Genomic DNA, 13,374 nt, shown 5'->3' on the forward strand with positions numbered 1-13,374 from the left:
GCGAGGTCAAGTTCTCAGGTTTGTTCACTCTCTTCAGTGACATGGGAGTGACCCCTGTAAGATCACAACCTGAGAGAGCGAACCTCTTTCCCTGGCGAGGTGGAGGGGGTACAGTTCTCACTAAGAGTTTTGGAAGGGGAGATGGAGTGGCTGGGCTGTTTATAAAGTGCTCAAACCCAACAGCAGGTAACAGCTATCAGTCCCATCCTTTCCGTCCCATACAGCTAATCTAAAACAAACAGCTCCCTTCACTTCCTCTGTGGTCTATAAGATGAAGTGTTGAAAGGAACACTTTTGAATGTCTGCATCCTATATACCATAGCATGGTCCCTATCACAGGCCTTCCTAGCTGAGTCATAAAAGGCACCAAGAAGTACTCCTGTATTTAACAGAAGTGTAACATCTTCCAGTTCTACAAAACAAAAACCCCAAACCTCCACTATGAGTATCTCTGTTACATGATACAATTACCAGTTTCATCTTCCCTAACAGCTAGCATGCATTTTGGTGCTCAGATACTGTGGTGTGCACGGAAAGCAGTGTCTCATCCATTTTTCTGAATGTTTTGAACTTACAAGACTTTCCTGCTTTTAAAGCAAGGTCCAGGACTGTACAACTTTTTAAGATGCACATTTATACATAAATAATGCCTTACATACCCACATTCACCTCAAACAGTTTTCTGTTTTTTGAGTTGGCTTTTTCTAGAACTAATATTTGTGGTCAGAGAAAGGAGGAACAATGGAAACAGAGCAAAACATGAGATCACTGCAAAATATTTCGATGTTTTTTCCCATCAGGATGTCCATTCTTTCCTGACACTGTGGTTACTGCTAGGTACAGTTTAAGGGCCAATCACATATTTGATTATGCCATTCTACATAAAAAAAGAAATAAAAGGATGGTTCCTCACAGAGAAAGCCTGTTGTGAGCGATCATGGAGTACCTAAACTGGCATTCAGCTGCAAACCTGCTTCAGTGTTTTCAAAGCTGTTTCCAAAGCTGTGTCCCTCCCCATGGTAATTAGCCCTGCCCCTCAGTGAAAATACATAGTGCTGTTCATCACAGTTTGGGAAGTGACACAAAATGAACATGGAGCATGAAGTAAGAACTGAGCATTTGTTAAACAGACAGCAGACATAGCTTCCCCTTTGCTGCGTGCCTCACACTGTGCTTTTGAGGGACTAGTCTGTGTCATTAACCCTCTCCCTTGTGCCTGTGGAGAAAACACGTACCACTTAGCCAGTCTGCTCCTCATGATCTCAGATATGCAAAGACTTCCTATAGTGGAAACATGGTGCAAGATCTTTTATTTATCTTTAAACCTTTTATAAACCTTTATCTTTAAACATTTTTGCCAAACTCACTAGGACTTTTACGATAATGTCCTGTCAGACTGTGTTAGAAATTTTATCAGTATCAAAATCTAACAGTGTAACTGCTTGTTCCACAGCCACAGGGAAATACTGTATCACAGAAGAAAACTAAACGAGGAAGACATCACTTGCCCCTGAGAAACTCCTCAGTATATACTGGGAGTTTACAAACTTTTTTCATGGTTCCTGAGTTTGTGGGCATAAAAGTCACCTCTTTGAAACTTCAGTCTTTCTCAGTTTGCAGTGTTTTACCAACAGTCAGGTGTTATGCGATTCCAAACTGCCTCTCTTGATGAAGTTTCTCTCTCAGAAGTTTGGAGAAAAAGGCAAGTCTGTGTAGAGTAAAGTAATTCCTTCATCTCTGGAACAGAAACCTGTCAAACTTCTTCCATGTGTAACTGGCTCCTGATGCTGCAGCTGGTATGAGCCTCAATCAAAGCCCACCCAGAACTTGATCACTGCTTTGCTTTCTTTCCTGGGTATGTTCTCTGTTATTTTAACAACAAGGTTCTTGAGACAGCTTGTCCCAGAGGCTTGGCTTCTCTTCCTAACCATCTGTCTTGCACAGCTTGTAGGAAATTATGTCTAAGCCTCTTCCTCTGTCATATCTGGTCAAAAGAAACCAGAAGCTCTGAAGTTATCAGAAAAAATTCAGTGCTATGATGACATTCTCCTGGTTTCCATGGGAAACCATGTCAATAATCTCCAGATACAGCAGGCTGAGTAACAGGATGATATATGAGCCAATTCACCAGCTGTTTTTGACATCTTACCAACTGCAAGAGATTAACTCTGGGTGAGTAATATTCTTGAATTATAGCTATGCTTTCACACAACAGTTATTTCAAACCAGATCACATTGGCTTATGGGGATCTGCAAACGTCTCAAAAAAGGTCTTTTACGTGGGGTGAGAGGAAATGTGGTAAAAGGGAAGCAGGAGCAGAGAGGGAGATGCAAAGCTACTATGTAGCCTAAGTAAGGAGCACACTGTTGGGTAACAAACACTGAAGATACACACTTTGTTCTCCAAGTACTTACTCTGACACAGATTTTTCGATTTGTGGAAACACAGGCCACTCATTCTTAGTGATTCCTTGACACTTATTGACTCCTGGGCTTGCAGTTTTCCAAGTATTTGCTTTACCTACAAAAAATCAGTTTGGTCCCTATTTCATTTATTAATGGTCTTCAACAGTCTCCCTCCTCCTTTAAAAGCCAGAACTCCTGAGTGAGGAAGGTTATCCTTCCTATACTTCAAGGCATTAGGCAGCTGCATTCTTTTCCACAAATACAACGTATGAAAAGGCAAACAATATTTGTTTCAAATGCAATTTAATGTTGCAAAGTATTACATGCTTTCCACAAACATTCAGTATACAGACTTCAACAGAGATGAAGAAAAACAAAAACCCCAACATCACTCCTTACATGCTACTTATTGAATTTTAGTGACTGTGAACTGGGCAAGTGTTTGCCATCACAGAGAGCTAAATACCCTTTCTTGAATAACCTGAAGTTTAACCTTCAAGGAATGATGGGTTTCACACACCAATATACAGAATCGACATTATACTCAACACAATATTGCATCCCACTATTTAAACTAAAATACTAATTGAACCTAAAGACTACAAACCCACACACTTCCTGCCAGCAAGGGAAGAAAGCATTTTGAGGCTTTAAAATCTGAGGGTGCATATAAATCATTTTATCTCCAACATAATGCACTTACTTGTGCATGTTTATTCCTGTGTATGATCAGGGCAGTGCACAAACCCCCTGTATGCCAATCACATACTTCTTTGGGTACTAATGTTATCATGAAAGTTCACTCTGTAAAGCTGTGAATCTGATAAAAACTGCCCTTTTCTTACCTTTTTGAAACAAGTGTAGCCTTTGTCATAACATATAAGTTAATATTAATTTAATATAAAATGCAGTAGCTACACCAAGAAGTTGTGGGCTGTTATTACAGTGGAATACTCCCAACTAATTCTATAGTGGAGATCAGATAGTGATCTTTGTTTGAAGAGTACAAAGGCCAGAGGTTAGTTAATAAAAATACAGGAGATGATTCTTGGCCTGTACCTACATTTGCTCACCTCTGCAATAGCTGAATGCTCTCTGATAGGTCTTTCAATTACAAAATTACTTCTTTGTGAGCAGTCAGACTCTGTAGAGCATAAGACAGCAGTTGACAGCAGGTTGATTAGAGCTCTTTGAGTCAAAGGTTGCTTTCAAAAAAATACTGAGTAGGAAGGCTCCAGTAATTCTTCATTACATCGGCAGTTACCAAGTTCCCAAGCAATACTGAAAATAACTTATTTACCATAATATAATAATTTAGAAAACACTATTGAAAAATCTTACTCAAAGTAGGACCATGTCAGGCAACAACACCATTAGCTGGGTTCCAGCCAGCAAGCCTATGTGTTTAAGGATCTAATCATATGAATTTTAATATCTGAGAAGCGTATTTCATATTTAGGGAAAGAGGAAGGAAAAGGAAAAAGCAGCAGTGTTTCAAAGACTAACAAACGTTACCATATGAATTTTCACAAACAAGTTTCATATAAAAATTACATGACTGTGTCAAAAAGATCATGTTTCTCTCAGACGAATCTACTAGCAAGTGATACAAATTTTGCACTGTTCCACTGGACAGATTTTGCTGGATTTATGATCTGTCAGTCAACCTGACAGTAGGCTACTTACCAGCTTTGAAGTTCTCAAGAAGACAGTCACATCTCCCACTAATAAAACTTTGCTTTAAGCATAACAGCATACACCTTAGCTCTTGTTTTCTAAGCACAGATTTGAACATAAAAGTTATCGTAAATGTTTTACAATGCTTGAAAGTTAATTCACCCCAAAATTCTTGTTAAAAGTCACCTTCCTAAAGATAACACTGTATAGAGTTACATTTTCACATTACTAGAAAGAAAGTACAACATGAGACAAAGGAAAGCACAGAGGAAATGGTATTTCCTGGTCTAATATGAAAAAAAGTATTTGGAAAAATATCCGAAGCCTTAACCTACTTACAGTTCAGATGTTAGGTGGAATGTAAGCAGACCTTTTTTTTCCAAGACTGCAGCTACTAGCATCTACAACTGCTAATATTTGAAAAATATGCCTACACTTTGCACCATTTTTTAAACAGAACTAGCATAAATTGCTGCAAAAAACAGAGCCATTCCTGAATCTCAACCCAAAATATAACCTTAAAATTAAATAGATCTAGACATGCTTATCTTTACAAAACAGGCTGAAAACAAACAGAAAATTTGAATATACTGTTGTTTTCTAAGAATGCAAGATTCAATGTTGCATTTCATTGTTCACTGAAATCTAAGTCTTCAGCTTGGTTCTTAAGCAGTCATCTACTTTTTTTTCTAAAAAAGTGTCAGTATAGCTAGCGGAGCACTGGACTATCGTTCACGTCACTTTGCAACGCCTTGGTGAGAAGTTAACTCTCAAATTGGATGTACAGGTAGGCACCTATGAGTTTTTGTAGTTTAATCACACTGTCAATCCACATGCTGACCTGAGCTGTCACTGAAGTTAATGTTCAGCCTTCTGTGTGAACTTCAATACCAAATTCAAGACCAAATGTCTCTGTAGAGGTAGAAAGGGATTTCTGTGACATTTCTGTAAGAGGGAAATATGCAGCATACAAATGTCTAAAGGTCAGTCTACAGAAAAATTCAAAACCTTTCAAAACCTTTGAACTCCTATTTAATTTTAGTGACAATCTTCTGTCAGCTATTCTTGCATTTACACTGCCTAACTGCACTGATTCAGTTGCCCAGTTGCAAACACTTTGCACTTGTCTCCTGTTGTACTTGGGGAAGTAACCACATACTCTGTGATCCAATGTGATGCACAGCCAAACTCACTGTATATATGCCAGGCTGGGAGGAGCACGTGCTTTGAGCACACTCTTGTGGCGATGTGCACCCACATCAAAATTATAGTTGAGAAGAACACAGGATGGCATGCAGGCATCTTGGACTGGCTTATGTCGCAAACGAGGCCTTTAGCCACAAGTTACAAATGGAGCAAATTAAGCACCAGAGGAGACCTACTGCAGAAACATCATTCCTTGAGCCTGGTATTTGGAAAGAGCTTTTATCAAGAAAAATGCTCCATTGAAAATACAGTGCAAAACAGAGCCAGCCAGAGAAGGCAGTGGTTACTTTAGTGCTTGAGGGCCTCCACCTTCCTGCTTCCTCATTCCTCTCCAGAGAGGAAAGAACACACTTGCTTCCTCTTTCTATGACACCTGAAGTGCTGCATATCTTAGGAAGAAGATAAAATACAACCCTATTCAATTATCATCATTTAAATACTGTCTGTACTGGAATATAAGTTGCATCTCCATCCTCATTCCGTGGCTAACTTCATGTGACCTTCACAGGTGCTTTCTTGTGTGCACAGAGGAGGGTGACGTAGGGAACCCCAATGAACGCCCATCTTTCACTGGGCCAGAACTTTATGACAGGGCCCTGCTCGGGGATCTCAGAGGCAGCATCGAAGTAAGCAAAGCAGACACAGCCCAGGTACGCCGCAAGACAAATCAAAATGTGCCTAAGAATAGACACCCACCCCCGCCCCCCCAGAAAAAAGGAAAAATAAGTAACATGACTTCAGTAAAGCAATCAAACATCTCACCAAGCTTTATAATCAGTCTATCCATCTTCTTCCCCTGACTATCCCCCCGAGGGTTGCTGGCTGCCTTTTGCATACAGGCAAAGAATACAGAAAATAAAGAAAACAACAAAACCATAGCTTATCCTTGGTCTAAACTGGCTGCAGCTTTTTTGCCTCTCTGCACACGACAGATCTGAGTAGAAATGCTGAGATATGGTATCTTGAATAAGAGAGCACAACTTGCCAAGTGGTAAAAGAGAAAAAGCACCAAAGTCCCTCACTGCTCCCCCACTTCACCTCAGTTGTTAACAGTGGAAGTTTAAGCTTCCAATTGAGCAGTGCTGCAGAATTTTCAGTAACCAGTAGAGCAAGGAATTCGGCTAGAATTAATGAACTTAGTGTCTGAAGAATCTGATCAAGCCAGGGAGACTCCTAAATCTAACACCTTGGATAGCATGAGACTTGCTCTGACGTATAATCTTAACAGTAATCCTATGAAGCCTTAACCAGAAATAGCCACCAGACTGCACAGAAGGGTAATGTGCCCTTGTGGCTAAGAAGGCCAGTGGTATTCTGAGGTCCATGAGGAAAAAGCACTGCCAGCAGGTTGCGGGATGCGATCCTCCCACACTACTCTGCGCTCATGAGGCTGCATCCACAGTACTGTGTCCAGGTCTGGACTCCTCAGTACAAGACAAGGAGCCACTGGAGAGAGTCCAGTGGAGGGCTACAGTGACGATTAGAGGACTGGAACATCTCTGATGAGGAAAGGCTGAGAGGGCTGTGCCTGTTCAGCCTACAGAAGACAACTGAGAGGGGATCTACCAATGCACACAAATATCTTCAGGGCCAGTGTCTAGAGGATGGGGCCAGACACTTTGCAGTGGTGCTCAGCAACAGGATGAGGGGCAACGCGCATAAACTGGAACACAGGAGCTTCTATCTGAATATGATAAAGAACTTCTTTACTTTGAGGGTGGCAGAGCACTAGGACAGATTGCCCAAAAGATGTGGAGTCTCTTTCTTGGGAAATATTCAAAACCTGCCTGTACACAATCCTGTGCAACCTGCTCTAGGTGAACCTCCTTTATCAGGGGGATGATCTCCAGAAGTCTCTTCCAACCCCAACCATGTTGTGATTTTGTAACGTGGTGACAATATATTATATTCTAATCAAACTCTGGACTTTATACACAACACTTACCACACACAGTGCAAATAAGGGAAATTAAATGAGGACCAGGTCTCACAAAATGCTTTGTCACTGATCCAGCAGAAAAGTGCTAGCGTCCACCAAAGGCCTGAAAAGAGGCCCAGTTTGTACACACGTAGGTTTTCACATCTAAGGAAGAAAACACAAAGAAGTTGTTATGAAACAATGTAAAATTTGCTTTGTAATGTCAGCTTGATGATTTTTGGCCATACATATTTTAGGGTAGGATTCATAATGCCGTCTTTAATATGGCTCCACAATAAATGTCTTTAATAGAGACACTTTACTTACAGTAAATATGGCTCTGATGCAAGGCAGTGGCAAGGTAACAAACCAAACCTTCCAATCAGTAGATGTGTTTTGGGTATTCTACGAAAGACCAATCTGCAAATGGTGGGCAAACATCAAAGCATTCCCATACGCATGGAGGGGCATCTAGGACCTACTAACTAGTGACTGGTAGTTACACATGCTGTCTGCGAACAATCAGCCACACAGGAAGTGCTCAGATTTGTTGGTATTTGTCGTGGTTTAAAACCAGTCAGGCAGCTCATTTACTCACTCCCCCCCCCTTCTTTCCCTCCCCCTACTCCCGGAGGGACAGGGACGGAGAGGAGAATCGAAAAGAATGCATCTCCCACGGGTTGAGATAAGAACAGTTTAGTAACTAAGGTATAACACAAATCACTACTGCTACCACCAATGATAATAATGATAAAGGAAATAACAAGGGAAGAGAATACAACACCTCATCACCCGCTGACCGATAACTCGCCCCCTCCAGCCCGACCAAGCTCTCCCCGATACCTTGTCCAACCCCGAAGTCCACTAGCCCTTCCAGGTAACTGCCCCCAGTTTATATACTGGACGTGACATGCTGTGGTATGGAATACCTCTTTGGCTAGTTTGGATCAGGTGTCCTGTCTCTGCTTCTTCCCAGCTTCCCCTCCTCCCTGGCAGAGCATGAGGCTCAGAAAGTCCTTGGTCAGACTAAAACATCAGTGTTATCAGCTCTATTCCCAGGCCGAAAGTCAAAACACAGAGCTGCACCAGCTACTAAGAAGGAATAAAAATGACTGCTACTGCTGAACCCAGGACAGTACTTGTCACTATACAGAGACTGGTAAAAAAAGGAACTGGATGACAGTTTTTTTAGTTGGTTAATTCCTATCTCCTAAAGCAGTCCCACATCTACTGATCAGATGACAGAATAATTTGCTTAAAGTGACTTGTTTGAAGTACATGTCAACAGTAAACCAAAAAGCCAAATCTCTAGTCAGTGTAACAAGGAATACTCAAACTTTGTGAGGATTGCAGGCCCCTGTCTTCTGTATTGTAGAAAAAAAACAAGTCAATGCCAATCACCCCACAATCACTTCCTCTGTCCCAAGGTCTTCAAGAGGGGCTTCTCTATTCCACACTCATCTTCTACGTCTTACACTTCTGTCATGAATATATTGGGAATGTCTCTTCCCCTTCATCAGATCAGCAGCCAACTCTTCTCTCTGCTCCAATCTAGCCATCCCAGTAGATTTGACACTGAATCACAAGTCTTCTTCCACACAATTCCTGGGACAATTCACTGCATCTGAAGACGAGAAATGCCTGGCAAACAGGTCTTTTAAAGGGACACTTTACATTGTGACACTCATAAGCAATAAAAATGTGTATCCTTGAAGGAGGGAGCTTGAATAGTCAAACATGTCTTTACTGCCTGTATTGCAGTAGTATTTATGCTCCCTAATCTTTATACACAACTGTCCTTGACAACAGACTAACACAGTGCAACACAGGCCAGAAAGCAATTTGGTCTTCCTGTCTTTCACACAAAATACTTGTCAGCCTGAAACCTGATGTTCTCATTTGATATATTTAGAGAGTTCTAACTTTTCCAACACTTACTGCTAATTGTCTGCATGGCCCTACACAGCCTACAAGCCACAGGCTACCCTGCATTCAGTGTCAGGGAAGTAGTAATGCCAGCTCGTCCCAAGCTAAAATATATCACTACACCCTCCAACACAAAGATGATCTCCAGCTACTCAGCTGTAGAAGGACAGAAGAGAATAACTCCTGTCTCTCTGTGGTAGAAAAGCAGAACTGCCACTAGTAGCAGAGTTTAGCTAAGGTGTCCTATTTCAGCTGTAACAGTGATTTTCCTCCTTCCTAGCAGCTGGTGCAGTGCTGTGTTTTGGCTTTAGTCTGCGAACAATGCTGGTAACACACAGAGATTTTAGCTGTTACTAAGTAATGCTTACTCTGATCAAAGATTTTTCAGTCTCTCATGCTCTGCCAGTAAGGAGGGGCACAAGAAGCCAGAAGGAAGCAGAGACAGGACACCTGACCCAAACTAGCCAAAGAGGTATTCCATACCACAGCATGTCATGCCCAGTATATAAACTGGCGGAAGACACCCAGAAGGGCAGATCAGTACTCAGGCAGGGCTGGATATCGGTCGGCAGGTGGTGAGCAATTGTGTTGCACATCACTTCTGTTTATGGGGGCTTTTTTTCCTTTCACTTTTTAGCTTTATATTCTCTCCCCTTGTTATTTGCCTTATTGTTATTGTTAGTAGTAGTAGTAGTTTTGTATTATACTTTAGTTATTGGACTGTTCTTATCTCAGCCCAGGGGGTTTACACTCTTTTGATTCTCCTCCCCATCTGTGTCAGTGACAATGGATAATGGTCCATGGTGAAACACACAAAACCAGAAAAGTACTGTTTGGCACAGTTTGTGGGAACATCACCTTCAAAATAGGGGAGTTAACAGGGCTGTTAGAAAAAGCGAGTCTTATACCAGTAAACCTCTGTTCACATGCTGGCCACATGTGCGCTGATGTTGCAACTTGTAATTTTCCACTCCAACACAAGGGGGGATATAAGCACCTGCGCAGGGATGGATGGGTGAGAAGGACAGATGAGCACCTTGATTCAGGGGACGCCCTACCAACACACTGCCTACCACCCCTCCGACCAGGCAACATGTTCCATCTCCTTCTCCTGCTCAGCAGTATCCCATTCAACCAGGGGTTGGTATGTATGTAACCTGCTTTGCATTAATACAAAAATATCTGCTTTGCACTAATAATAAATAGCCTAGAGCATTTGATTGCTTACATTGTGTTTGGTGTCCAGTCTTTGCTCATGGGAATGCTAGGTATTGCAACATAACTGGTGACAAGTATGGGATTCCGGGTCTGTGAGATTGTGAGAAACATTTTGGGATAATACGAGTAGAGTGGGGCCGTGTAGTGGAGTGCACAGCTATCGGATCGTGCCACACCTTAGTGGGGCCGTGTAGCGAGTGCACAGCTACTGGATCGTGCCACGCCTTGGTAGTTGTGATAGGGTTGTGTATTAACAAACTAGTTGTACTCCTTTATTGTGTTTCATTTCTCTCAACCCGGAATCCCGGATTCTCACAGTACAAACAGTGCAGACTGAGAACAGGGCCTGGGCAATGGGGCGCAGAGCTGCACCAAGAGGAGCTGTTCTGTGTGTGTGGAAGCGCGGCTTGGTCTGTGTGTGTGCTGTCAGGGTTGCTTTAAGGTTGTTGTGTCATATACTATTGCTATATTTCATAGGAAAGAGCCTTGGGCCGTGGCTCCTCCTGTGGAGTGGCCAGGGTGTACACAGGAACCATGAAGCACATTGTGGGATAAAATAGAGACTTGCACTAATGTAGGACCTGAACCATGGGGAGCTAAGGACCCCACAGGAGTGCTAAAGTATTGGGGTGAGTTTGTAGAAACCACCCATACCCACTTGAAGGAGTGACCGAGTCATGCTGGACACATGACAGGCTGCTTGCTGCTTGCCTACAAAGGCATGGTAGATAAGAACACAGAGTTGCAGCAACAAGTAGCTGATTTACATTCCAAGCTAGAAAGGGACACAGCAGAATTGCTGTTGCAGAGGCAGGCATTTATAGCCGCTGCGTCGCAAAAAAAAAAGAGCAATAAAAAAGATACCAGGGCAGTGAGGCCATGGGTCCATGCCCTTGTGTCTGATCCTGACTGGGACCAGGAGACACAGAATGGAGATATTTGGGGTACCCCTGAGTCAGAATCAAATACCGCAGATGAGACAGACATGAAAAAGAAAGCAGCCTGCAAATCTCCTGTGTTTAAATGTAAGATGATTACCAAGGCAAATAGACAAGTAAGAACAGATGAATCGACAGACTATAGTCTTGAGGAGATTAAGAACTTATTGGATAAACTGAAGCAAAGGCCAGGGGAGACACATCAGAACTGGCCAGTTTGCCTCACAGAGGACGGAGCAGATACTGTGTTGCTAGATGGGGTGGATGCAAAAAACCCCATACTACCATAGAACAAGGAAAACCCATTGAACAAGTGACTGAAAAGCTAAGCCAGTTAGGGAATTCACCAGGACTTGCCTTGGACAAAGCAGCTCATGATAAGGGCAGAGTAGAAAAGGAGGAGATATAAACAACTGCAAGCCATCCTGTTCCTGTTACGTGGATAATTGAAGAATTGCTGATAGTGCACCTGGGTCTTGAGCAGGCCAGGGAGTGTTTGTGTGCACGGGTGCCAGGCTGGGCTGGGAAACAGCCTGAGGAGTGACTGTTTATAGAACAGAATTACAGGGACTGAAGACAGTCACTGTGATTGATGTGGTTTCTGTTTGGCTTCATAGCTCAGATCTAAGCCCTCTAGAGTTCCAGCAGGCCACTTGTGTTGCTGTTTGGGCCTGGAGAAGAGTGCCTGGATAGGGGCAGGGAGACTACTTCTTTAGCAGGTGTTCACCTGGGGGTCTTTTATATACCGACTGGACAATGCTATACAAAGGCAGATTGAGGGTCACGGGGCTGCTTGTGCACTTCTGTTAGCATATGAGGGTGCAGGTGTGGGGGTGTGGGGATTGCAGGGCTGTGTTAGCCCCAGTCAGACGAAAATTTACAGACATTGCCGAGTTGACTGGGGCAAGTTGGGACGTTGGAGCAGAGGCTTGTAGGGCTCCTGTATTGGCTGCTGCATTAATTATTCTGTTTTTATTGGTCATATTAGGTCGCATTCCAACCTGTTTGGCCCTTTAACTGTGGGTAATGACATAGCTAACTCCTTGACTGTTAACACTCTGCAGTTCACTTCTGCAGCTGCTTCACATTCCTTTTTTCATCAGAGTGCCTCTGTTTTAAAGAAACAGCTTAACCTGTCTTCTTCTCAAGCAAAGCAGATTTTGTCAGGTCTTGCCCTGACTGTCAGTCGACAGCTCAATCCTCATTTGCCATGGGTGTAAATCCCTGTGGCTTGAAGGTGAATGTCGTATTGTGATCCTTTGGGCCCTCAGAAACGGGAAGGGTCAGTGGAACTGATAACCTAGGGGAGGGGGTATGTTTGTGTCCTACCTACAGGTCCATGGTGGTCAGACCTGTTGGAGCTGGACAGACAAGTTGAAGAACCCGATGCCTCAGCTTCAGGTGCTGTCCTTGAAGACCCCAAGCAGAATGAGACAGAGGAAGAGAAAAAGGAATGATTTGCAAAGCATCACTTGGGCAACTAAAAAGTAATTACCTGAGTATGTGTGCTTGCAATGTAGCTGTTACTAGAGGCTATGATTTTGTGTATAAACCACCTCTATTTACTAGCCAGTTGCTAATAAGAAACTACACCTTGCATCATATGGATTTGTCACTTGTAAAAGAGATGTTAGAGCATGCAAATTTACAGCAGCTGATAGAAAATGCTAAGGCAGAAGCCAGAGAAACTAATACGATGGTAGTATTATAACGCAGGCAATGGAACCAATTAAGAGGGTGGGAGAATTCCACTGGTGGGAAATTTTCTTTGGCTGGTCCCCCACTGCCACCAGCATCTTCAATGCACTGCTGCACCCTGTAGTAGTTATACTGCTAATGTAAATCTGTGTGTGCTTTGCCATAGTAGCAACTCTTTATTGGATGAGGCAGGTGAAACTCCGCATTGACAACGAGGTGCAAGGCCTGAGGCTGGCCAAATGCCTCCTACCATAGTCAAGGGCACGACGGGGTTGGCCTCTGCTTTTGCCACCAAGAAGAACCTTTAGCTCTGCTGTTGGCTGCAACCCAGCAGGCACTGAGCAGTGGGGACACATGCCATGCCAGAGCTTGATGTGAGGAATGGCC

The 13,374-nt window shown here is 43.0% G+C and overlaps 1 protein-coding gene across 2 annotated transcripts in view; it reads right to left on the reverse strand.

Annotated features, from left to right (window-relative positions):
• Positions 1-2,692: 2,692 nt before the first annotated feature.
• ACER2 (alkaline ceramidase 2) overlaps positions 2,693-13,374 on the reverse strand; it is a 45,409-nt gene continuing 34,727 nt past the window's right edge. For both annotated transcript variants that reach the window (XM_061470861.1, XM_061470860.1), the window contains exons 5-6: positions 7,235-7,372; positions 2,693-5,967 (exon numbers count right to left, since the gene is read on the reverse strand). In XM_061470861.1, the coding sequence (XP_061326845.1) occupies positions 5,781-5,967; positions 7,235-7,372 (325 nt within the window). In that variant the 3' untranslated portion in view covers positions 2,693-5,780. The remainder of the gene's footprint in view (positions 5,968-7,234; positions 7,373-13,374) is intronic.

Source organism: Pezoporus flaviventris, unplaced genomic scaffold, assembly GCF_033815535.1.
Source record: "Pezoporus flaviventris isolate CSIRO_AGI_PZ_B2104156 unplaced genomic scaffold, CSIRO_AGI_Pfla_v1 ptg000064l, whole genome shotgun sequence".
In the NCBI taxonomy this organism is placed as follows: domain Eukaryota; kingdom Metazoa; phylum Chordata; class Aves; order Psittaciformes; family Psittacidae; genus Pezoporus; species Pezoporus flaviventris.